Here is a 24,024-nt window from a genome sequence, read left to right on the forward strand (position 1 = left end):
GATAATTTGGGACAAATCGGAAAAAATGTGGGAAAAATTTGGGATAATTTCGGAAAAAATTGAGATAATTCGGGAATACAGGAAAACTTGGAATAATTTGGGATAATTTGGGGAAAATGTGGGATTTTGGGGACAAATTCCCCACCCGGGGTCCCCAAAGGGGAGGACGGGACCCCAAAAATGTCGCCAAAACCGTACAGGAAATGACGTCACCCAATAGCGAGACCACGCCCACCTCACTGAGGCGATGACCAATGAGGAGCCTCGGCCACGCCCACAAGGGGCGGGGCAGAGGGAAGATGGCGGCGCCCGTGAAGGACCGGGAGGCGCTGCAGAGGCTGAACTTTCCTGTTCCAGGTGGGATTTGGGGAAATTTTGGGGATTTTGGGGAATTTTGGAGGAAATTTCGGGGGTTCCCGAGGCTGGGAAGGGGCCTGCCCCCCAAAAAACCCCAAAATTCCTCAAAAAAACCCCAAACCCTCCTCGAAACTCCCCAAAAATCCCCAAATCCCCCCCTAAACCCCCTCAAAACTCCCCAAAAATCCCCAAAATCTTTCGAAAATCCCCCCAAAACCCATCAAAAACTCCCCAAAATCCCCCAAAATCCGCTCGAAAAATCCCCACAACCGCCCTCAAAACCCCTCAAAAAACCCTCCCAAAACCCCTAAAAAATCCCTCAAAAACTCATCAAAAACGCCCCAAAATCCCTCAAAACTTCCCCGAAAATCTCTCCCAAAGCCCCGAATTCTCCGATTTTCCCAAAATCCCCGTTTTTTACCCCAATTTCCCCCCTCCCAGGCCGCCCATTGGTCGCTCCCGGTGTCGCCGGCCCTGTCGCGGTTCCCGCTGCAGCTGCCCCAAAACCGGCCCAAACCCCCCAAAATCTCCCTCAAAATTCCTAAAAAAATCATCAAAACTCCCTAAAATCCCCCAAAATCCTCAAAAAATCCACCAAAAATCCCCAAAACCGCTCGAAAATCCCATACCCCCCCTCAAAACCCCTCAAGAAACCCCCTAAAAATCCCTCAAAAATCCCCTCAAAACCCATAAAAAATCCCTCAAAAACGCCCCAAAACTCCCCAAAACGTCTCCCAAACCCCGAATTCCCCGATTTTCCCCCAAAATCCCCGATTTTTACCCCAATTCCCCCCCAGGCCGCCCATTGGTCTCTCCCGGTGTCGCCGGCCCTGTCGCGGTTCCCGCTGCAGCTGCACCAAAACCGCCCCAAAACCCACCCAAAACCCCCCAAAAAACCACCCAAAAAGCATCAAAAACCACCCAAAATCTCCTCAAAATCCCTAAAAATCACCACAATCCCCCAAAATCCTCAAAAAATCCACCAAAAATCCCCAAAACCCCTCGAAAAATCCGCAAAACCCCCTCAAATCCCCTCAAGAAAAACCCCCCGAAACCCATCAAAAATCCCTCAAAAAAGCCCCAAAATCCCTCAAAAACGCCCCCAAAATCCCCCAAAACTCCCCCAAAACGTCTCCCAAAGCCCCGAATTCCCCGATTTTTCCCAAAATCCCCGTTTTTTACCCAATTTCCCCCCCTCCCAGGCCGCCCATTGGTCTCTCCCCGCGTGTCGCCGGCCCTGTCGCGGTTCCCGCTGCAGCTGCCCCAAAACCCACCCAAAAACCCCCCAAAACCCACCCAAAAACTACCAAAACCCACCCAAAATCTCCTCAAAATCCCTAAAAATCACCACAATCCCCCAAAATCCTCAAAAAATCCACCAAAAATCCCCAAAACCGCTCGAAAAATGCCCAAAACCCCCCTCAAAACCCCTCAAGAAAAACCCCCCGAAACCCATCAAAAATCCCTCAAAAATCCCTCAAAAAAGCCCCAAAATCCCTCAAAAACGCCCCAAAACTCCCCGAAAATCTCTCCCAAAGCCCCGAATTCCCCGATTTTTCCCAAAATCCCCGTTTTTTACCCCAATTTCCTCCCCTCCCAGGCCGCCCATTGGTCTCTCTCGGTGTCGCCGGCCCTGTCGCGGTTCCCGCTGCAGCTGCCCCAAAACCGCCCCAAAAACCACCCAAAACCCACCCAAAATCTCCCTCAAATTTCCTATAAAAACACCAAAACTCCCTAAAATCCCCCAAAATCCTCAAAAAATCCACCAAAAATCCCCAAAACCACTCGAAAAATCCCCAAACCCCCCTCAAAACCCCTCAAGAAACCCCCTAAAAATCCCTCAAAAATCCCTCAAAAACGCCCCAAAATCCCTCAAAACCGCCCCAAAACTTCCCGAAAACGTCTCCCGAACCCCCGAATTCTCCGATTTTTCCCCAAAATCCCCGGTTTTTACCCCAATTTCCCCCCCTCCCAGGCCGCCCATTGGTCTCTCCCGGTATCGCCGGCCCTGTCGCGGTTCCCGCTGCAGCTGCCCCAAAAACCACCCAAAAAACCGCCCAAAACCCACCCAAAAACCCCCCCAAAACCACCCAAAATCTCCCTCAAAATCCCTAAAAATCACCACAATCCCCCAAAATCCTCAAAAAATCCACCAAAAATCCCCAAAACCGCTCGAAAAATCCCCAAAACCCCCCTCAAATCCCCTCAAAAATCCCACAACCGCCCTCAAAACCCCTCAAGAAAAATCCTCAAAAATCCCTCAAAAATCCTTAAAAAACGCCCCAAAACGCCCCAAAACTCCCCCAAAACGTCTCCCAAAGCCCCGAATTCCCCGATTTTTCCCAAAATCCCCGTTTTTTACCCCAATTTCCCTCCCAGGCCGCCCATTGGTCTCTCCCGGTGTCGCCGGCCCTGTCGCGGTTCCTGCTCCGCACCCAGCGGGCGGCGGCGCAGCGCCTCGTGCTCCGCATGTGAGGATTTGGGGCAAATTCCGCCGATTTTGGGCAAATTCGGGGTTTTGGGGGGATTTGTGGGGTTTGGGAGGGGTTGGGGGGAAAAATTTGAGGGGTTTGAGGGGGGGTTTTGGGGTTTTTTGGGGGATTTTTGAGAGGTTTCGTGGTGGGTTTTGAGGGGGTTTTGGGTGATTTTGTGTGGAATTTGGGTTATTTTGGGTGATTTTGGATGATTTTGTGTTGTTTTGTGTTGATTTTGGGTTATTTTGGGATATATTGTGTTGAATTTTGGTTATTTTGGGTTATTTTGGGTTGATTTTGGGTTATTTTGGGTAATTTTGTGTTGATTTTGGGTTATTTTGGGTTGTGTTGATTTTGGGTTAATTTGACTTATTTTGTGTTGATTTTAGGTTATTTTTTCTTGATTTTGGGTTATTTTGGGTCATTTTGTGTTGATTTTTGGTTACTTTGGGTAATTTTGGGTTATTTTGTGTTGATTTTGGGTTGATTTTGGGTCATTTTGGGTCATTTTTGGTCCATTTTCAGGGCCCTTCGGCCTGGGTTATTTTGTGTTGATTTCGTGTTGATTTTGGGTCATTTTGAGTTGATTTTGGGTCATTTTTGGTCATTTTTGTTCATTTTCAAGGCCCCCTCCATCAAGCGCCGCCTCTGGGTTATTTTGTGTTGATTTTGTGTTGATTTTGTGTTGATTTTGGGTCATTTTGTGTTGATTTTGGGTTATTTTGGGTTATTTTGTGTTTATTTTTGTTGTGGGTTATTTTGTGTTGATTTCGTGTTGATTTTGGGTCATTTTGTGTTGATTTTGGGTCATTTTGGGTCATTTTTGGTTCATTTTCAGGGCCCTCTCGGTCTGGGTTATTTCGTGTTGATTTTGTGTTGATTTTGGGTCATTTTGAGTCATTTTGGGTCATTTTTGGCCATTTTTGGTTCATTTTTCAGGGCCCCCTCCATCACGCGCCACCTCTGGGTTATTTTGTGTTGATTTTGGGTGATTTTGGGTGATTTTTGGTCCTTTTTGGTTCATTTTTCAGGGCTCCCTCCATCAAGCGCCACCTCTGGGTTATTTTGTGTTGATTTTGTGTTGATTTTTGATTATTTTGGGTCATTTTTGGCCATTTTTGGTTCATTTTTCAGGGCTCCCTCCATCAAGCGCCACCTCTGGGTTATTTTGTGTTGATTTCGTGTTGATTTTGGGTCATTTTGTGTTGATTTTGGGTCATTTTTGGCCATTTTTGGTTCATTTCCAGGGCCCCCTCAGTCTGGGTTATTTTGTGTTGATTTTGTGTTGATTTTGGCTCATTTTGGGTCATTTTTGGCCATTTTTGTTCATTTCCAGGGCCCCCTCCATCAAGCACCACCTCTGGGTTATTTTGTGTTGATTTTGTGTTGATTTTGGGTCATTTTGGGTTATTTTGTGTGGATTTTTGATACTTTGTGTTATTTCAGGTTATTTTGTGTTGATTTTGGGTCATTTTGTGTCATTTTTGGCCATTTTTGGCCATTTTTGGTTCATTTTTCAGGGCCCCTTCCATCAAGCGCCGCCTCTGCCGCCGCTGCTGCTCCCTGCAGGCGCCGGGGGACGGGAGCCGGGTCCGGCTCCGAGGTGAAATTTGGGGCAAATTTGGGCCATTTTGGGCATTTCCGAGCAATTTGGGATTTTTAGGGATTTTTCTGGCAGATTTTGGGGGGAATTTTGGGGATTTTGGGGAATTTTTTGGGAGTTTTGGGCTCTTATTGGGGGAATTTGGGGGATTGGATTTGGGGATTTTTGGGGGATTTTTGGGGGAAATTTGGGGAATTTTTGGGGGAATTTTTTTGGGATTTTTGGGGGAATTTTTTGGGATTTTTGGGGGAATTTTGGGGGAATTTTGGGGATTTTTGGGGGAATTTTTTTGGATTTTTGGGCTCTTATTGGGGGAATTTAGGGGAGTGGATTTGGGGATTTTTGGGGGATTTTTGGGGGGAATTTTGGGGATTTTGGGGGGAATTTTTGGACAGTTATTGGGGGAATTTGGGGCATTGGATTTGGGGATTTTGGGGGAATATTTGGGGATTTTTGGGGGAATTTTTTGGGGATTTTTGGGGAAATTTTTTTTGGATTTTTGGGGAAATTTTTGGGGATTTTTGGGCTGTTCTTGGGGGGATTTGGGGGAGTGGATTTGGGGATTTTTGGGGGAATTTTTTGGGATTTTTGGGCTGTTCTTGGGGAAATTTGAGAGAGTGGATTTGGGGATTTTTGGGGGAATTTTGGGGGGAATTTTGGGGAAATTTTTTTTGGATTTTTGGGGAAATTTTTGGGGATTTTTGGGGGAAATTTTTGGGGATTTTTGGGCTGTTATTGGGGGAATTTAGGGAGAGTGGATGGGGGAGTTTTGGGGGAATTTTTGGGGATTTTTGGGGGAATTTTTTTTGGGATTTTTGGGCTGTTATTGGGGAAATTTGTGGAGGAATTTTTGGGCGTGATTTTGGGGGGTTTTGGGATATTTTGAGAGGGATTTTGGGGAATTTTTTTGGGGGGAATTTGGGGGCATTTTGAGGAAATTCGGGATTTTTGGGGGGGATTTTGAGGAGTTTTGGGGGGATTTGGGGGAATTTTGGGGCTTTTTGGGGGGGATTTTGGGGACATTTTGGGATTTTTGGGGGGATTTTTGAGGGGAATTTTGGGGAATTTTCGGGTGATTTTTTATTATTTTTGAGGGGATTTCAGGGTGGATTTTGGGAAGATTTTGGGGAATTTTGGGGGGTTTTTTTTTGGGGACATTATTGAAGCATTTTAGGGCGTGTCCATCGCTGACCACGCCCCCTGCCCCGCCCCCAGGGCGTGGCCAGCCCCGCCTCCTCCAGCGCTGCCTCAGCTGCGGCCTCAGGAGGCGCCTCCTGTGCCCCCCTGAGCCACGCCCACCCCGGCCACGCCCACCCCGACCACGCCCACACGATCAGGACACGCCCACAGGTCCGTGGGGGCGGGGCGTGGATGGGGAAGGGGCGTGGCCAAAGGTAAACTATGGGGATGTGGGCGTGGTTTGATGGAGGGGGAGGGAAGGGCCAAATATGGTAAAAGTGGGTGTGGTCACGTCCTTATGAGGGGATGTGGGCGTGGCTAAACCAAATAAGGGAATGTGGGTGGGGCTAGACCAAATAAGGGGATGTGGGCGGGGTAAACCCAAACAAGGAAATGTGGGCGGGGCTAAACCCAAATAAGGGAATGTGGGCGGGACTAAGCACAAATAAAGAACGTGTGGGCGGGGCTAAATACAAATAATGGAATGTGGGTGGGGCAAATTCCAAATAAGGGAACAGGGGCGGGGCTAAACCAAATAAGGTGTTGTGGGCGGGGCTAAACCAAATAAGGGAATGTGGGTGGGGCTAAATGCAAATAAGGAATTGTGGGAGTGGCTAAACCCAAATAAGGGAACGTGGGTGTGGCTAAATCCAAACAAGGCATTGTGGGCAGGGTAAAACCAAATAAGGGAATGTGGGTGGGGCTAAACACAAATAAGGGAATATGGGTGGGGCTAAACCAATTAAGGCAATGTGGGCGTGGCTACTTTGGATGAACCCAAATCCATATAAGGAAAAGGGCGTGGCCTAACGATGCCTTTACTCCCCAGGCCCCGCCCCCTCGCTCTGATTGGCCGCCGCCGCGCCCGCCCCAGCCAATCAGCTCTGCAGAAATAAACCCTTTATTCCATACTTGGCTGTATGCAAATCCGCGCGCTCCCATTGGCTGCTCCCCCGCGAAGGGGGCGTGGCTCAGCACTCGTCCTCCCCCAGCAGCGCGAAGGGGTTGGGGGCGGGGCTGGGAGGGGGCGTGGCCTGCTCGGACTCCTCCCCCTCGTCGTCCTCGGAGCTGGAGGCGGGGCCGGGCGGGGGATGGGCGCTGGCCCCGCCCCCTGTCATGGCCGCCATGGCCGCGGTGTCGGGGTGGAGCTCCCAGTGCTCTGGGGGAGGGGCAGGGGGCGGGGTCAGAGGGGGCGGGGCCAAAAGGGGGAGGGGCCAGCCCAGGGGAGGGACCCAACCCCCCCCAAAAAAACGGAGCCAAAATTCCCCAAATTCACCCCAAAATCCCAAAATTTGGGGCCCAAATCCCCAATTTCGGATCCTAAATCCTCAATTTTGGGGTTTTTTGGGTGCACTCTGCACAAAGTGCCCCAAACCTCCCAATTTTGGGGCGTTTTGGGTGCCAAAAGTGCCCCAAATTCCCCCCAAATCACCCCAAAATCCCCCCAAAATTCCCCTGATTTTGGGTCCTAAAATCCCCAATTTTGGACATTTCTGGGTCCCAAATCCCCAATTTTGGACATTTTTAGGTCCCAAATCCCCAGTTTTGGACATTTTTTGGTCCCAAATCCCCAATCTTGGATATTTTTAGGTCTAAAATCCCAGATTTTGGGGTTTATTGGGTCCCAAATTCCCCCAGAACTGTCCCAAAACTGCCCCAAAATTCCCCCAATTCTCCCCCAAAACTGCCCCAAATGCCCCCAGAACTGCCCTAAATCCCCAATTTTGGATATTTTTGGGGTCCCAAATCCCCAATTTTGGACATTTTTAGCTCCCAAATCCCCAATTTTGGATATTTTGGGGTCCCAAATCCCCGATTTTGGGTATTTTTGGGTATTTTTTGGATATTTTTGGTACGTTTTTCCAATGAATACCCCAGGGGTCTCATGCAGAGCCTGATCCTGCCCTCAGGAGCCCCAAATCCCTCCAGAACTGCCCCAAATCCCCGATTTTTGATATTTTTTTATATTTTTGTGTATTTTAAAATATTTTTGGATATTTTTGGATTTTTTGGGGTATTTTTGGTACCTTTTTGCAATGAATATCCCGGGGGTCTCAGGCAGAGCCTGATCCTGCCCTCAGGAGCCCCAGAACTGCCCCAAATCCCCCCAGAACTGCCCCAAATCCCCGATTTTTGATATTTTTTGATATTTTTTGATATTTTTGGATATTTCTGGATATTTTTTGATATTTTTAGGATATTTTTGGTACCTTTTTCCAGTGAATACCCGGGGGTCTCAAGCAGAGCCTGATCCTGCCCTCAGGAGCCCCAAAATTGCCCCAAATCCCCCCAGAACTGCCCCAAAACTGCCCCAAAACCCCGATTTTTGATATTTTTGGATATTTTTGGATTTTTTTGGACATTTTTGGATATTTTTTTGATTTTTTTGGATTTTTTTAGGATATTTTTGGTACCTTTTTCCAATGAATACCCCAGGGGTCTCAGGCAGAGGCGGATCCTGCCCTCGGCCGCCATCCTCAGGAGCCCCAAAACTGCCCCAGAACTGCCCCAAAACTGCCCCAAATCCCCGATTTTGGATATTTTTGGATTTTTTTTTTTTTTTTGCATTTTTTTGTATATTTTTGGATATTTTTTGGGTATTTTTGGTACCTTTTTGCAGTGAGTACCCCAGGGGTCTCAGGCAGAGCCGGATCCTGCCCTCGGCCGCCATCCTCAGGAGCCCCAAATCCCCTCAGAACTGCCTCAAAACTGCCCCAAATCCCTGATTTTGGATATTTTTGGATATTTTTTGATTTTTTTGGATATTTTTTGTATATTTTTGGGTATTTTTGGTACGTTTTTCCAATGAGTACCCCGGGGTCTCAAGCACAGCCTGATCCTGCCCTCAGGAGCCCCAAAACTGCCCCAAATCCCCCCAGAACTGCCCCAAAACTGCCCCAAAACCCCGATTTTGGATATTTTTTGATTTTTTTTTATTTTTTTGGATATTTTTGGATATTTTTTGGATTTTTTTGGATTTTTTTAGGATATTTTTGGTACCTTTTTCCAATGAATACCCTGGGGGTCTCAAGCACACCCTGATCCTGCCCTCGGCCGCCATCCTCAGGAGCCCCAAAACTGCCCCAAAACTGCCCCAAAACTGCCCCAAATCCCCGATTTTTGATATTTTTAGATATTTTTGGATTTTTTTTTTAAGATTTTTGGATATTTTTGTATATTTTTGGGTATTTTAGGATATTTTTGGTACCTTTTTGCAGTGAGTACCCCGGGGGTCTCAGGCAGAGGCGGATCCTGCCCTCAGCCGCCATCCTCAGGAGCCCCAAATCCCCTCAGAACTGCCCCAGAACTGCCCCAAATCCCCGATTTTGGATATTTTTTGATATTTTTGGATTTTTTTGGACATTTTTGGATATTTTTTGGATTTTTTTGGATTTTTTTTGGGTATTTTTGGTACCTTTTTGCAGTGAATACCCCGGGGGTCTCAGGCAGAGCCTGATCCTGCCCTCGGCCGCCATCCTCAGGAGCCCCAAATCCCCCCAAAACTGCCCCAAAACTGCCCCAAATCCCCGATTTTGGATATTTTTTGGTCCCAAATCCCTGATTTTGGATATTTTTGGATATTTTGGGGTGTTTTTGGTACCTTTTTGCAGTGAATACCCTGGGGGTCTCAAGCAGAGCCGGATCCTGCCCTCGGCCGCCATCCTCAGGAGCCCCAAAACTGCCCCAAATCCCCGATTTTGGATATTTTTGGATTTTTTTTTTTTTTTTTTGCATTTTTTTCTATATTTTTGGATATTTTTTGGATATTTTTGGTACCTTTTTGCAGTGAGTACCCCGGGGGTCTCAGGCCGAGCCGGATCCTGCCCTCGGCCGCCATCCTCAGGAGCCCCAAATCCCCTCAGAACTGCCCCAAAACTGCCCCAAATCCCCGATTTTGGATATTTTTTGGTCCCAAATCCCTGATTTTGGATATTTTTGGATTTTTTTGGTACCTTTTTGCAGTGAGTACCCCGGGGGTCTCAGGCAGAGGCAGATCCTGCCCTCGGCCGCCATCCTCAGGAGCCCCAAATGCCCCCAGAACTGCCCCAAAACTGCCCCAAAACTGCCCCAAATCCCCCCAGAACTGCCCCAAAACCCCGATTTTTGATATTTTTGGATTTTTTTGGATTTTTTTGGGGTATTTTTGGTACCTTTTTGCAATGAATACCCTGGTGGTCTCAGGCAGAGCCGGACCCTGCCCTCGGCCGCCATCCTCAGGAGCCCCAAAACTGCCCCAAAACTGCCCCAAATCCCCCCAGAACTGCCCCAAATCCCCGATTTTTGATATTTTTGGATATTTTTGGATATTTTGGGGTATTTTTGGTACCTTTTTGCAATGAATACCCCGGGGGTCTCAGGCAGAGCCGGATCCTGCCCTCGGCCGCCATCCTCAGGAGCCCCAAAACTGCCCCAAATCCCTGGTTTAGGATATTTTTTGGTCCCAAATCCCTGATTTTGGATATTTTAGGATATTTTTGGTACCTTTTTGCAGTGAATACCCCGGGGGTCTCAGGCAGAGCCGGATCCTGCCCTCGGCCGCCATCCTCAGGAGCCCATTGGCCGCCCTGGCCACGTCGTTCCGAGCCGCCCGCGCTGTTTTGTAGCCTCTCTGCTCTGCCCAGGCTGGGGGGGAAAAAAACCACACAAAAATGGTCAGAAATGGCAAGGGAAATACCCCAAAAATCACCTTAAAATAGTGGAGGAAACAGCCCAAAAATCACCTTAAAATAATGGAGGAAATAGCCCAAAAATCACCTTAAAATAGTGGAGGAAATACCGCAAAAATCACCCTAAAATAGCAGAGGAAACACCTCAAAAATAATCCCAAAAACTGTCAGAAAATGGGAGGGGAAACAGCCCAAAAATCACCTTAAAATAACAAAGGAAATACCCCAAAAATCACCCTAAAATAGCAGAGAAAACACCCCAAAAATGGTGATAAAATAGCAGGGGAAATATCCTAAAAAGGTCACAAAATGACAGAGGAATCATCCCAAAAATACCCCCAAAATTGTCACAAAGTAGCAGAAGAAATACCCCAAAAATACCCCAGAATTGTCACAAAATGGGAGGGGAAACACCCCGAAAATCACCTTAAAATAGCAAAGGAAATACCCCAAAAATCACCTTAAAATAGCAAAGGAAATACCCCAAAAATACCCCAAAAACTGTCACAAAATGGCAGAAGAAATGCACCAAAAATCACCCCAAAAATGTCATAAAATTAAAGGAGAAAGATCCCAAAAATCACCCAATAAAACCCCAAAAATAGCGGGGAAAATATCCTAAAAATCACCCCAAAAATGTCATAAAATTACAGGATAAACATCCCAAAAACCCCCCAAAAATAGCAGGGGAAATATCCCAAAAACCACCCCAAAAATGTCCCAGAATTACAGGAGAAAGATCCCAAAAATACCCAAAAAATACCCCAAAAATAGCAGGGGAAATATCCCAAAAACACCCCAAAAAAACCCCAAAAATAGCAATGGAAATATCCCAAAAAAAACCCCAAAATAACAGGAGAAATATCCTAAAAATCACCCCAAAAAAAGTCCCAAAACAGCAGCGAAAACCTCACAAAAATCACCCAAAACCACCCAAAACCCTCCCCTCTGAAATGCCCGGAAAAGCCCCAAAAAATTCCCCCAAAATTGCACCAAAATCCCCCAAAATATTCCGGGATCCTGGAAGGTTCCAGAAGGTCCTGGAAGGTTCCTCAAACCCCAGAACATTCCAGGGTCCTGGAAGGTTCCACAAAGTCCTGGAAGGACCTGGAAGGTTCCAGAAGGTTCCTCAAACCCCGGAACATTCTGGGGTTCTGGAAGGTCCCAGAGGGTCCCTCAAACCCCAGAACATTCCGGGGTTCCAGAAGGTTCCAGAAGGTCCTGGAAGGTTCCAGAATGTCTCTCAAACCCCAGAATGTTCCGGGATCCTGGAAGGTTCCAGAAGGTCCTGGAAGGTCCCTCAAACCCCAGAACATTCCTGGATTCTGGAAGGTTCCAGAAGGTCTTGGAAGGTTCTGGAAGGTTCCTCAAACCCCAGAACGTTCCGAGGTCCTGGAAGGTTCCAGAAAGTCCTGGAAGGTTCCAGAAGGTCCCAGAAGGTTCCAGAAAGTCCCGGAAGGTCCCAGAAGGTCCCAGAAGGTTCCTCAAACCCCAGAACATTCTGGGGTTCTGGAAGGTCCCGGAAGATCCCTCAAACCCAAGAACATTCCGAGGGCCTAGAAAGTTCCAGAAGGTTCCTCAAACCCCGGAACATTCTGGGGTTCTGGAAGGTCCCAGAAGTTCCAGAAAGTCCTGGAAGGTCCCAGAGGGTCCCTCAAACCCCAGAACATTCCGGGGTTCCGGAAGGTTCCAGAAGGTCTTGGAAGGTTCTGGAAGGTTCCTCAAACCCCAGAACGTTCTGAGGTCCTGGAAGGTTCCAGAAGGTCCCGGAAGGTTCCAGAAAGTCCTGGAAGGTTCCAGAAGGTCCCAGAAGGTTCCTCAAACCCCAGAACATTCTGGGGTTCTGGAAGGTCCCGGAAGATCCCTCAAACCCAAGAACATTCCGAGGGCCTAGAAAGTTCCAGAAGGTCCTGGAAGGTTCCAGAAGGTCCCTCAAACCCCGGAACATTCCAGGGTTCTGGAAGGTTCCAGAAAGTCCTGGAAGGTTCCTCAAACCCCAGAACATTCCGAGGTCCTGGAAGGTTCCAGAAGGTCCTGGAAGGTTCCAGAAGGTTCCTCAAACCCCAGAACATTCCAAGGTCCTGGAAGGTTCTGGAAGGTTCCAGAAGGTTCCTCAAACCCCGGAACATTCTGGGGTTCTGGAAGGTTCCAGAAGGTCCTGGAAGGTCCCTCAAACCCCAGAACATTCCAAGGTCCTGGAAAGTTCCAGAAGGTTCCAGAAAGTCCTGGAAAGTTCCAGAAAGTCTTGGAAGGTTCTGGAGGGTTCCAGAAGGTCCTGGAAGGTCCCAGAAGGTTCCGGAAGGTTCCCCACCTTCGCAGAGCTCCCAGGCCGTCCAGCCGGGGCCGTTTGGGGGGCGCAGCTGCAGCAACGGGGGCAGGGCCAGGCGGGACCCCAAAAATCCCACGGCGGAATAGGGGTCCTGGAGCTGGGCTATGGGGTACACCCCTGCCAGGACCTGTAATACAAAATGGGGTGAAATAATGGGGTACAGCCCTGCCAGGACCTAAAACAGGAGAGAGACAATGGGGTACAGCCCTGGGAAACCCCAAAAACCCCACGGCGGAATAGGGGTCCTGGAGCTGGGCTATGGGGTACACCCCTGCCAGGACCTGTGAAAGGAGAAAACAATGGGGTGAAATAATGGGGTACAGCCCTGAGAAACCCCAAAAACCCCCAAAAATCCCCCAAAAACCCCACGGCGGAATAGGGGTCCTGGAGCTGGGCTATGGGGTACACCCCTGCCAGGACCTAAAACAGGAGAGAGACAATGGGGTACAGCCCTGGGAAACCCCAAAATCCCCAAAATCCCCAAAACCCCCATGGTGGAATAGGGGTTCTGGAGCTGGGCTATGGGGTACAGCCCTGCCAGGACCTGTGAGAGGAAACACAATGGGGTACAGCCCTGGGAAACCCCAAAAACCCCAAAAATCCCCCAAAAATCCCATGGTGGAATAGGGGTCCTGGAGCTGGGCTATGGGGTACACCCCTGCCAGGACCTGTGAAAGAAAATAATGGGGTAAAATAATGGGGTACAGCCCTGAGAAACCCCAAAAACCCCAAAAATCCCATGGTGGAATAAGGGTCCTGGAGCTGGGCTATGGGGTACACCCCTGCCAGGACCTGTGAGAGGAAACACAATGGGGTACAGCCCTGGGAAACCCCAAAAACCCCAAAAATCCCCCAAAAATCCCATGGTGGAATAGGGGTCCTGGAGCTGGGCTATGGGGTACACCCCTGCCAGGACCTGTGAGAGGAGAAAATGGGGTGAAACAATGGAGTACAGCCCTGCCAGGACCTCAAACAGGAGAGAGACAATGGGGTACAGCCCTGGGAAACCCCAAAAACCCCAAAAATCCCCCAAAAATCCCACGGTGGAATAGGGGTCCTGGAGCTGGGCTATGGGGTACACCCCTGCCAGGACCTGTGAGAGGAGAAAACAATGGGGTGAAATAATGGGGTACAGCCCTGGGAAACCCCAAAAACCCCAAAAATCCCCCAAAAATCCCATGGTGGAATAGGGGTCCTGGAGCTGGGCTATGGGGTACACCCCTGCCAGGACCTAAAACAGGAGAGAGACAATGGGGTACAGCCCTGGGAAACCCCAAAATCCCCAAAAATCCCCCAAAAATCCCATGGTGGAATAGGGGTCCTGGAGCTGGGCTATGGGGTACACCCCTGCCAGGACCTGTGGGAGGAGAAAATAATGGGGTGAAATAATGGGATACAGCCCTGCCAGGACCTGGGGGTGTTGGGGGTCCCACCTGGTGGGGTCGGGATGGGTTCGGGTCACACCTGAGGGGGTTCAGGTCACACCTGGCAGGGTTGGGGTCACACCTGGCAGGGCTGGGTCACACCTGAGGAGGTTCAGGTCTCACCTGATGGGGTTGGGTCACACCTGGCAGGGTCAGGATGGGTTTGGGGTCACACCTGACCAGGTTGGGGTCACACCTGATGGGGTTCAGGTCTCACCTGATGGGGTTGGGTCACACCTGGCAGGGTCAGGGTGGGTTTGGGTCACACCTCGAAGGGTTTGGGTCACACCTGAGGGGGTTCAGGTCTCACCTGGCAGGGTCAGGATGGGTTTGGGGTCACACCTGGAGGGGTTTGGGTCACACCTGGCGGGGTCAGGATGGGTTTTAGGCTCTCACCTGCAGCTCAGGTGGGGCCCAGGAGGGGAACACGAGGCCGGGGCGGGGTTCAGGTCACACCTGGCAGGGTTGGGGTCACACCTGAGGGGGTTCAGGTCACACCTGGTGGGGTTTGGGTCTCATGGGGCGGGGTTGGGGTCACACCTGAGGGAGTTCAGGTCACACCTGAGGGGGTTCAGGTCTCACCTGATGGGTTTGGGGTCACGCCTGAGGGGGTTCAGGTCTCACCTGCAGCTCAGGTGGGGCCCGGGAGGGGAAGACGAGGCCGGGGCGGGGTTGGGGTCACACCTGGAGGGGTTTGGGTCACACCTGGCAGGGTCAGGATGGGTTTGGGGTCACACCTGGCAGGTTTGGGGTCACACCTGAGGGGGTTCAGGTCTCACCTGGTGGGGTTGGGGTCACACCTGGAGGGGTTTGGGTCAAACCTGGCAGGGCTGGGTCACACCTGATGGGGTTTAGGTCACACCTGATGGGGTTGGGGTCACACCTGGCAGGGTCAGGATGGGTTTGGGTCACACCTGGCAGGTTTGGGGTCACACCTGAGGGGGTTCAGGTCTCACCTGGCAGGGTCAGGATGGGTTTGGGGTCACACCTGAGGGGGTTCAGGTCACACCCGAGGGGGTTCAGGTCTCACCTGCAGCTCAGGTGGGGCCCGGGAGGGGAAGACGAGGCCGGGGCAGTCGCAGAGCCGCACCTGGGCCGTCAGGAAATGGGTCTGGAAGTAGCGGGTGCGGCCGGGGGCCCGGGACACGCCCACGGCGCTGCGGCCCAGCACCGCGTTCAGCACCGAGGATTTGCCTGCGTTGGGCAGCCCTGGGCGGGGCCAGAGCGAGCGCCGTGAGCCACGCCCACACGGGCCACGCCCACAGGGAGATACAGCCCCATAAACCACGCCCAAAGGGGGATACAGCCAATAAACCACGCCCACAGTGAGATACAGCTGCATAAATCACACCCACAGGGAGATACAGCCCCATAGACCACGCCCACAAGGAGATACAGCCAATAAACCACACCCACAGGGAGATACACCCACATAAACCATGCCCACAGGGAGATACAGCAAATAAACCACACCTACATAAACCACGCCCACAGGGAGATAAAGCCACATAAACCACACCCACATAAACCACGCCCACAGGGAGATACAGCCCCAATAACCACACCCACAGGGAGATACAGCCAATAAACCACACCCACAGGGAGATACACCCACATAAACCACACCCACATAAACCACACCCACATAAACCACAGCCACAGTGAGACACGCCCACATAAACCACACCCACAGGGAGCCACGCCCACATAAACCATGCCCACAGGGTGATACAGCCAATAAACCACACCCACACTGAGACACGCCCACATAAACCACACCCACAGGGAGACCTGCCCACCAGAGTACACCCAGTGACCACACCCACACCCCAATAACCACACCCACATTGACCACACGCACTAGCCACACCCACCCAATTGACCACACCCACAGTGACCACACCCACTGAGTGCAGATAATTACCCATCCAATGACCACACCCACATTGACCACACCCATAACGACCACACCTCCAATGGCCACTCCCACTGACCACACCCACAATGACCACACCCAACCCCCACCCCAACGACCACTCCCCTTGGCCCCACCCCCCCTGGCCCCACCCCCTGACCCACCCACGCAGCCCAGGGTCAGCACGCCGTGCCGGTAGCGCTCCCACTGCCGGGGCGGGGCCATGCCCCCAGGCCCCGCCCCTTCCTCCTCCTCCTCCTCCTCTTCATCCCCCACCGGGGGCTCCTCCTCCTCCTCATCCTCATCATCCTCGGGGTGCTGCTCCGCCCGCTCCAGCCGCGCCCGCCAGCTGCTGAGGTCAACTGGGACAGAGAATGGGGGATACTGGGGGGACTGGGAGGGGACTGGGAGGGGATTGGGGGGGACTGGGAGGGGATTGGGGGGGACTGGGGGGGACTGGGAGGGGATTGGGGGGACTGGGAGGAGATTGGGGGGGACTGGGAGGGGATTGGGAGGGGATTGGGGGATACTGGGGGATACTGGGATGGACTGGGGGGCACTGGGAGGGACTGGGGGGACTGGGAAGGACTGGAATTAACTGGGAATGGCTGGGAGGGGACTGGGGGGCACTGGGGGATACTGGGGGGCACTGGGAGGGACTGGGGGGCACTGGGGACACAGGGATCCTCCCCCTCCCAGGGTCCCCCTTAGTGTCACCCCCACCCTTCACAAAGCTAAGCAGGATCCGCCCCGGGCAGGGCCTGGATGGGTGACCCCAACCCCAATTCAACCCTGAGACCCCCCAGGGACCCCTCCCCATGGACCCAAACCCCCCAAAAACCCCCCAGGACCCCCTCAAACACCCCCAAATCACCCCAGGGCCCCCCAAACCCCCCCAGGACCCCCCCAGGCCCCTCCCCACGCACCCGCCCCCCCCCACGATCTCCTCGCAGGCCTCCAGCAGCAGCCGGGGTCCCACGGCGCGGCCCCAGCGCCCCCCCCTCTTCTTCTGCCTCTTCTGCAGCCCTGGGGAGCCCAAAAACAGCAAATGTCACCCCAAAAATACAGAATGTCACCCCAAAAACAGCGAGTGTCACCCCAAAAACAGCAAATGTCACCCCAAAAACAGCCCTGGGGACCCCAGAAACAGCCAGGATCACCCCAAAAACCAGCCCAAGGTCACCGCAAATCCTCTCAATGCCACCCCAAACCCCACAAATCCCCCTCCAAAGTCACCCCAAAACCCCCCAAATTAACCCCCAAATCCCCCCAATATCAACCCCAAAACCTCCCAAATTCACCCCAAAACCACTAAAATCTCCCAAAATTCCCCCAGTATCAACCCCAAATCCCCCCAAATTCACCCCAAACGGGTACCAGGGCCAGGGGGGGGTCCGGGGTTGGTGCTGAACGGGACCACCCGGGCGGGTCCATACCGGGCCCTCAGGTGGTGGCTCCCAAATTCACCCCAAATTCACCCAAAAACCTCCTAAAAACCCCCCAAATCACCCCAAAACCACCCCAAATCCCCCCAAATTCACCCCAAAACCCCCCAAATTCACCCCAAATCGGGTACCAGGGCCGGGGGGGGATCCAGGGTTGGTGCTGAATGGGACCACCCGGGTGGGGCCATGTGGGGCCCTCAGGTGGTGGCTCCCAAATTCACCCCAAAACTCCCCAAATTCACCCCAAACTCCTTTAGGGTGTTACCAGGGCCGGGGGAGGGTCCGGGGTTGGTGCTGAACGGGACCACCCTGGCAGGGCCATACCGGGCCCTCAGGAGGTGGCTCCCAAATTCACCCCAAAACCCCCAATATCGACCCCAAAACCCCCCAAATTCACCCCAAAACCCCCCAAATCCCCCCCAATCATTTACCAGGGCCAGGGGGGGGTCCGGGGTTGGTGCTGAACGGGACCACCCTGGCAGGGCCATACCGGGCCCTCAGGTGGTGGCTCCCAAATTCACCCCCAAATTCACCCAAAACCCCCCCCAAATCCCCTCAAATTCACCCCAAAACCCCCCAAATTCACCCCAAATCCCCCCCAATCATTTACCAGGGCCAGGGGGGGGTCCAGGGTTGGTGCTGAACGGGACCACCCGGGCGGGTCCATACCGGGCCCTCAGGTGGTGGCTCCAGGCCACGGCCACCGAGGGCGGGGCCAGGTCCACCTTGTTGAGGATGAGGATGAGGCCCTTGGCCAGGGCCTGCGTGACGTGGGCACAGAGGGACGGGGGCACGCCCAGGGCCTGGGGGGACACAGGGGACACAAAGGGACAGTCAGGGATGGGGGGACACAAAGGGGACACAAAGGGAACAGTCAGGGATGGGGGGACACAAAGGGGACACTCAGGGCCAGTCAGGGATGGGGGCACACAGGGGACAGGGGGCACACAGGGACAGGGGCACGCCCAGGGCCTGGGGGGACACAAAGGGACAGTCAGGGACAAGGGGACACAGGGGACAGGGGGCACACAGGGATGGGGGCACACCCAGGGCCTGGGGGGACAAAGGGACAGTCAGGGATGGGGGGACAGAAAGGGGACAGGGGGACAGTCAGGGCCTGGGGACACAAAGGGGACAATCAGGGGACAGTCAGGGATGGGGACACACAAGGACGGGGCCACGCCCAGGGCCTGGGGGGACAAAGGGGACACAAAGGGACAGTCAGGGATGGGGGGACACAAAGGGGACACTCAGGGCCTGGGGACAAAGGGGACAATCAGGGATGGGGGGATATCCAGGGGGACAGGGGGCACACAGGGACGGGGGCACGCCCAGGGCCTGGGGGGACAAAGGGGACAGTCAGGGACACTCAGGGACAGGGGGGACACAAAGGGGACAGTCAGGGACACAAAGGGCACACCCAGGGCCTGGGGGGACACAAAGGGGGACAGGGGGACACAAAGGGACAGGGGGCACACAGGGACGGGGGGGACACAAAGGGGACAATCAGGGAGAGTCAGGGACAGTCAGGGATGGGGGGACACAAAGGGACAGGGGGACACAAAGGGGACATTCAGGGAACAATCAGGGACACACAGGTGACACAGGTGACAATGAGGTGACCCAGGTGACACACAGGTGACCCAGGTGACACCCAGGTGACAATGAGGTGACCCAGGTGACACAGGTGACACCCGGGTGACAATGAGATGACCCAGGTGACACAGGTGTCCCCCAGGTGTCCCCAGGGTCACTCACCGGGTGCCGCGCGTCGGCGATCAGCAGCACGATGTCCGACATCTCCAGCACGCGCCACAGCTGCCGCCACGTCTGGGGACAGCGTGGGGACAGCGCTGGGGCAGCGGCTCCCAGGGGACCCAAAAATGTCCCCAAATCCCTCCTTAACCCCCCCAATGTCTCCAATGTCCCCAAATCCCCTTTAACACCCCAAAAATGTCCCCAAACACCCCCAAAAATGTCCCCAAATCCCCCTTAACACCCCCATTGTCCCCAATGTCCCCAAACACCCCAGAATGTCTCCAAATCCCCTTAAACCCCCAAAATGTCCCCAAATCCCCTTAACTCCCCCAGTATCCCCAATGTCGCCAAACACCCCAAAAAAATGTCCCCAAATCCCCCTTAACCCCCCCAAAATGTCCCCAAAGCCCCCAAAAATGTCCCCAAATCCCCCTTAACACCCCAAAAATGTCCCCAATGTCCCCAAAACCCCTTAACCCCCCCAATGTCCCCAAAATGCCCAAAGGCCCTCAAAAATGTCCCCATATCCCCCTTAACACCCCCAATGTCCCCAATGTCCCCAAACCCCTCCAAAATATCCCCAATGTCCCCAAATCCCCCTTTAACCCCCCCAATGTCTCCAATGTCCCCAAATCCTTTAGCACCCCAAAAATGTCCCCAAACACCCCCAAAAATGTCCCCAAATCCCCTTTAACACCCCCAAAATGTCCCCAAATCCCCCCTTAACTGCCCCAAAAATGTCCCCAAACCCTGTTAACCCCCCAAAAATGTCCCCAAACCCCTCCTTAACCCCCCCAAAATGTCCCCAATGTCCCCAGAGCCCCCAATAATGTCCCCAAATCCCCCTTAACCCCCCAAAAATGTCCCCAATCCCCCTCCAAAATGTCCCCAATGTCCCCAAATCCCCTTAACCTCCCTTCCCATGTCCCCCTCCCTGTCCCCAATGTCCCCAAACCCCCCTTAACCCCCACAGTGTCCCCCAATGTCCCCAAACATGTCCCCAAATCCCTCCTTAACCCCCCCAAAATGTCCCCAAAGACCCCAAAAATGTCCCCAAATCCCCCTTAACCCCCCCCAAAAAATGTCCCCAAACCCCTCCTTAACCCCCCCAAAATGTCCCCAATGTCCCCAGAGCCCCCAATAATGTCCCCAAATCCCCCTTAACCCCCCAAAAATGTCCCCAATCCCCTCCAAAATGTCCCCAATGTCCCCAAATCCCCTTAACCTCCCTTCCCATGTCCCCCCTCCCTGTCCCCAATGTCCCCAAATCCCCTCTTAATCCACCCAAAAATGTCCCCAAACCCCCCTTAACCCCCCCTACCCATGTCCCCCTCCCTGTCCCCCAACGTCCCAAGACCCCCTTAACCCCCCCAAAATGTCCCCAAACCCCTCCAATGTCCCCAAACTCCCCCAAAAATGTCCCCAAACCCCCCCAAACCCAGCTTTTGTCACCTCCAGGTTGTGCTCGAAGGGCGCCAGCCCCGCCTGTCCCCGGTGCTGTCCCCGGGGGTGTCCCCGGTGTCCCCCAGCGCCCTCAGGAAGTCCCCCAAACGCCGCCTCCTCCCGCGCCCGCAGCTCCTCGGGGCTCATCCCGAAGCTCCAGGGCGGGCGCCGGGGGAAATCCAGGCCTGGGGACACAAAGGGGGGGGACAGGGGGGTCACCCCTGGGGTGGGGGCACCTCCTGGGGGCACTTTGTCCTTCTGGGGCGGCTTTGTCCCTCCCTGGGGTCACTTGATCCTGGTAGGGGGGCCACTTTGTCCCTTCCTGTGGCCATTTTGTCCCTCCCAGGGGCCATTTTGTGCCTCCCAATGGGCCACTCCCCCCCTCCCATTAGCCCCACCCCATTCAGAGTGGCCACGCCCCCTTTCCATTGGCCACTCCCCATTCCAGTGACCCCTCCCATTTCCCATTGGCCCCTCCCCATTCCCCAGTGACCTCTTCTCATTCCCAGTGGCCCCTCCCTATACTCAGTGGCCCCTCCCCATTCCCAGTGACCCCTCCCCATTCCCATTGACCCCCTCCACATTCTCAGTAACCCCGCCCCATTCCCATTAGCCCCTCCCCATTCCCATTAACCCCTCCCCATTCCCATTGCCCCCCCTCCCCATTCCCATTGGCCCCTCCCCTTTCCAGTGACCCCTTCCCCATTCCCATTAGCCCCTCCCCACTCCCATTGGCTCCTCCCCATTCCCATTGGCCCCCACCCCATTCCCATTAGCCCCTCCCCATTCCCATTAGCCCCTCCCCTTTCCCAGTGACCCCACCCCATTCCAATGGCCACTCCCCATTCCCAGTGACCCCACCGCATTCTCACTGACCCCTCCCCATTCTCAGTAACCCCTCCCCATTCCCATTAGCTCCTCCCCATTCCCATTAGCTCCTCCCCATTAGCCCCACCCCATTCCCATTAGCCCCACCCATTCCATTTCCCCATTCTCAGTGATCCCTCCCCATTCCCACTGACCCCTCCCCATTAGCCCCTCCCCATTCCCATTAGCCCCTCCCCATTCCCATTAGCCCCTCCCCATTCTGATTGACCCCTCCCCATTCCCATTAGCCCCGCCCCATTCCCACTGGCCCTGCCCCCTCACCAGGCCCATAGACGCTGTCGGGGTCCAGCTCCAGGGCGCTCTCGGGCAGCAGCTCCAGCAGCTCCTCCTGGGGCCCGGCGCCGGCTCCGCTCCAGGGCCTCGGCCGGGGCCCCCCAGCTGCAGCCGGAACCTGGGGGGGGAAACGGGGGGGGTCACCAGGCTGGAACCCCCACATGGGGTCCCCCACCCACGGCTGGACCCCGCTCTGGGCCCGGACACCCGGGATCCGGGCCGGGGTTTTGCCGTAAACCTGGGTGCCATGCGGAATCCGAGCCAGGTTTTCCCTCCAGCCTGGGTTCCAGTGAAATCCAGGCCAGGTTTTCCCTCCAGCCTGGGTTCCAGGTGAAACACAGGCTGGGTTTTGCCTCCAGCCCGGGCTCCGGGTGGAATCCAGGCCGGGTTTTGCCTTAAACCTCAATTCCCAGCGAAATCCAGGCCTGGTTTTGCCTTAAACCTTGGTTCCCCAGTGAAATCCAGGCCAGGTTTTGTCTCCCATTAATTCCCAGCCCAAATCCAGCCCAGGTTTCCCCCAATCCAGGCATTTTCCCATTCCCAATCCCAGTCCAAATCTACTCCAGGTTTTCCCTCCCGTTAATCCCCACCCTGAATCCAGTCCGAGTTTTCCCTCAGGTTTATTCCCATCCCAAATCCAGTCCGGGATTTCCGTCCCATTAATCCCCATCCCAAATCCAATCCGGGCTTTCTCTCATTTTAACTGCCAGCCCAAATCCAGTCCAGGTTTTCCCTCAGGTTTATTCCCATCCGAAATCCAGTCCGGGATTTCCGTCCCATTAATCCCCACCTCAAATCCAGTCCAGGCTTTCCTTTAGGTTAATTCCCAACCCAAATCCAGTCCGAGTTTTCCCTCCGTTAATTCCCAACCAAATCCAGTCCCGTGCTTTCCCTCCCGTTAATCCCCACCTCAAATCCAGCCCGGGTTTTCCCTCAGGTTTATTCCCAACCCAACTCCAGTCCGTGCTTTCCCTCCCGTTAATCCCCATCCCAATCCTGTTATTTTCCCCCCTCACCTGCCGGGGTCGTGGCGCCGGGGGGGCTCTGAGGGGGGGGTCTCCGGGGGGGCCATCGCCGCCCCGTTCGCGGCTCCCGCTGCGGCTGCCAGGGCCCGAGGCCGGCCCGGCCGGGGCATCTGAGGCCACCAGGATGAGAGCTCAGGGGGTCCCGGGCCCCTTCCCGGGGCTCTTTCCCCTCATAATCCGAAGGCCCCAGCCTCCATTCCCAGGGGTCCTTCCCCTCTCTCCCGGGGCTCCCAGCCTCCATTCCCGGGGGTCTTTCCCCTCATAAACCGGGGCCCCCAGCCCCCATCCCCGGGGGTCTTTCCCCTCATGATCCGAAGGTTCCAGCCCCCATTTCCGGGGGGCCTTTCCCCTCATAAACCGAGATCCCCAGCCTCCATTCCCGGGGGTCCCGTCCCTATCTCCCGGCGCCCCCAGCCCCCATCCCCGGGGGGTCTTTCCCCTCTCTCTCAGCGCCCCCATCCCCGGGGGTCCCTCTCCCCCCCATCCCGAGGGTCCCGACCCCCTCTCCCGGAGCCCCCAGCCCCTCCCTCACCGCCCCGTTTCCGCTCCCGCCGGTCCCGGAGCTGTTGCTTTTTCCGCTTGGCGCTGAACGGCACCTTGCGGGGCATGACGGGAGCGCACGTGACGGGGCGGGGCCGCGCTCCGCCAATAGGCGTAAAGGGGCGGAGACACGCTGAGGGGAGGAGCCAATAGGCCGGCGAATCGCCTCGGGCCCGCGGCGTGATTGACAGATCGGCCCCACTAATAGCAGCGCAGCACACCCGGCAGGACGGGATCAGCCAATAGGAGAACGCGTTACCTCAGGGATAGGCGGGACAAAAAAGCGCTAGCCAATAGCGAAAGAAGCGCGTGGGCGGTGGGCGGGGTTTGAGGAGGAGCGGACCAATGGGAAGCGGCGTCGCGGCCCGGAAGCAGCTCTGGACGACGGTGGCGGCGCATGCGCAGTGCGCGGTGCCCGGCCATGCCGAAGGGAGCGCGGCAGGCGGGGGCCAAGCAGGAGGAATGGAAGGGGGGGGGAGGAGGAGGGTGAGACCCCCCGGAAGGGACCCCGAAATTGGGGGAGACCCCCGGGGAATGGGGGGAGGATGAGGGTGAGACCCCCGGGATGGGACCCTGGGACTGGGGGGAGACCCCCGGGATGGGACCCCGGGATTGGAGGGGATGGGGACCCCAGAAATGGCGGGAAGAGGGTGGGACCCCCGTGAGGGGAACCCGGGACTGAGGGTGGAACCCCGGGAACGGAA

At 54.5% G+C, this 24,024-nt stretch overlaps 2 protein-coding genes across 2 annotated transcripts; one reads left to right on the forward strand and one right to left on the reverse strand.

The window, feature by feature from the left end:
- Positions 1-299: 299 nt before the first annotated feature.
- LOC139587010 (uncharacterized) lies at positions 300-6,524 on the forward strand. Its single transcript, XM_071420818.1, has 5 exons — positions 300-350; positions 1,155-2,828; positions 4,352-4,434; positions 5,650-5,784; positions 6,443-6,524. The coding sequence occupies exons 1-4, from the start codon at positions 300-302 to the stop codon at positions 5,720-5,722; spliced, it is 1,881 nt and encodes a 626-aa protein (XP_071276919.1). The 3' UTR covers positions 5,723-5,784; positions 6,443-6,524.
- LOC139587011 (guanine nucleotide-binding protein-like 1) lies at positions 6,499-23,434 on the reverse strand. Its single transcript, XM_071420819.1, has 14 exons — positions 23,313-23,434; positions 22,587-22,890; positions 21,987-22,074; positions 21,744-21,873; positions 20,604-20,779; positions 19,152-19,223; positions 18,004-18,196; positions 17,326-17,390; positions 16,875-16,974; positions 16,113-16,310; positions 15,064-15,242; positions 12,592-12,736; positions 10,096-10,236; positions 6,499-6,772 (listed from the first exon to the last, which is right to left on the reverse strand). The coding sequence occupies exons 1-14, from the start codon at positions 23,386-23,388 to the stop codon at positions 6,585-6,587; spliced, it is 2,055 nt and encodes a 684-aa protein (XP_071276920.1). The 5' UTR covers positions 23,389-23,434; the 3' UTR covers positions 6,499-6,584.
- Between the last annotated feature and the right edge of the window lie 590 nt (positions 23,435-24,024).

The sequence above is a fragment of the Agelaius tricolor genome, unplaced genomic scaffold (assembly GCF_023055355.1).
Source record: "Agelaius tricolor isolate 1412-34295 unplaced genomic scaffold, bAgeTri1.0.p SCAF_165, whole genome shotgun sequence".
Classification (NCBI taxonomy): Eukaryota; Metazoa; Chordata; class Aves; order Passeriformes; family Icteridae; genus Agelaius; species Agelaius tricolor.

What these genes read in the sequence shown, in the direction of transcription:
- LOC139587010 (XM_071420818.1), top strand. Translation starts at nt 300, where the DNA reads ATGGCGGCGCCCGTGAAGGACCGGGAGGCGCTGCAGAGGCTGAACTTT. An exon ending in TGCAGAGGCTGAACTTTCCT is followed by an intron (nt 351 to 1,154) that starts GTTCCAGGTGGG and finishes ATTCCCCCCCAG; the next exon opens with GCCGCCCATTGGTCTCTCCC. An exon ending in GAGCCGGGTCCGGCTCCGAG is followed by an intron (nt 4,435 to 5,649) that starts GTGAAATTTGGG and finishes CCCCGCCCCCAG; the next exon opens with GGCGTGGCCAGCCCCGCCTC.
- LOC139587011 (XM_071420819.1), bottom strand. Translation starts at nt 23,388, where the DNA reads ATGCCCCGCAAGGTGCCGTTCAGCGCCAAGCGGAAAAAGCAACAGCTC. An exon ending in GCGGGAGCGGAAACGGGGCG is followed by an intron (nt 22,891 to 23,312) that starts GTGAGGGAGGGG and finishes TGGTGGCCTCAG; the next exon opens with ATGCCCCGGCCGGGCCGGCC. An exon ending in CGGACCCCCCCCTGGCCCTG is followed by an intron (nt 16,975 to 17,325) that starts GTACCCGTTTGG and finishes TGGGCTCCCCAG; the next exon opens with GGCTGCAGAAGAGGCAGAAG.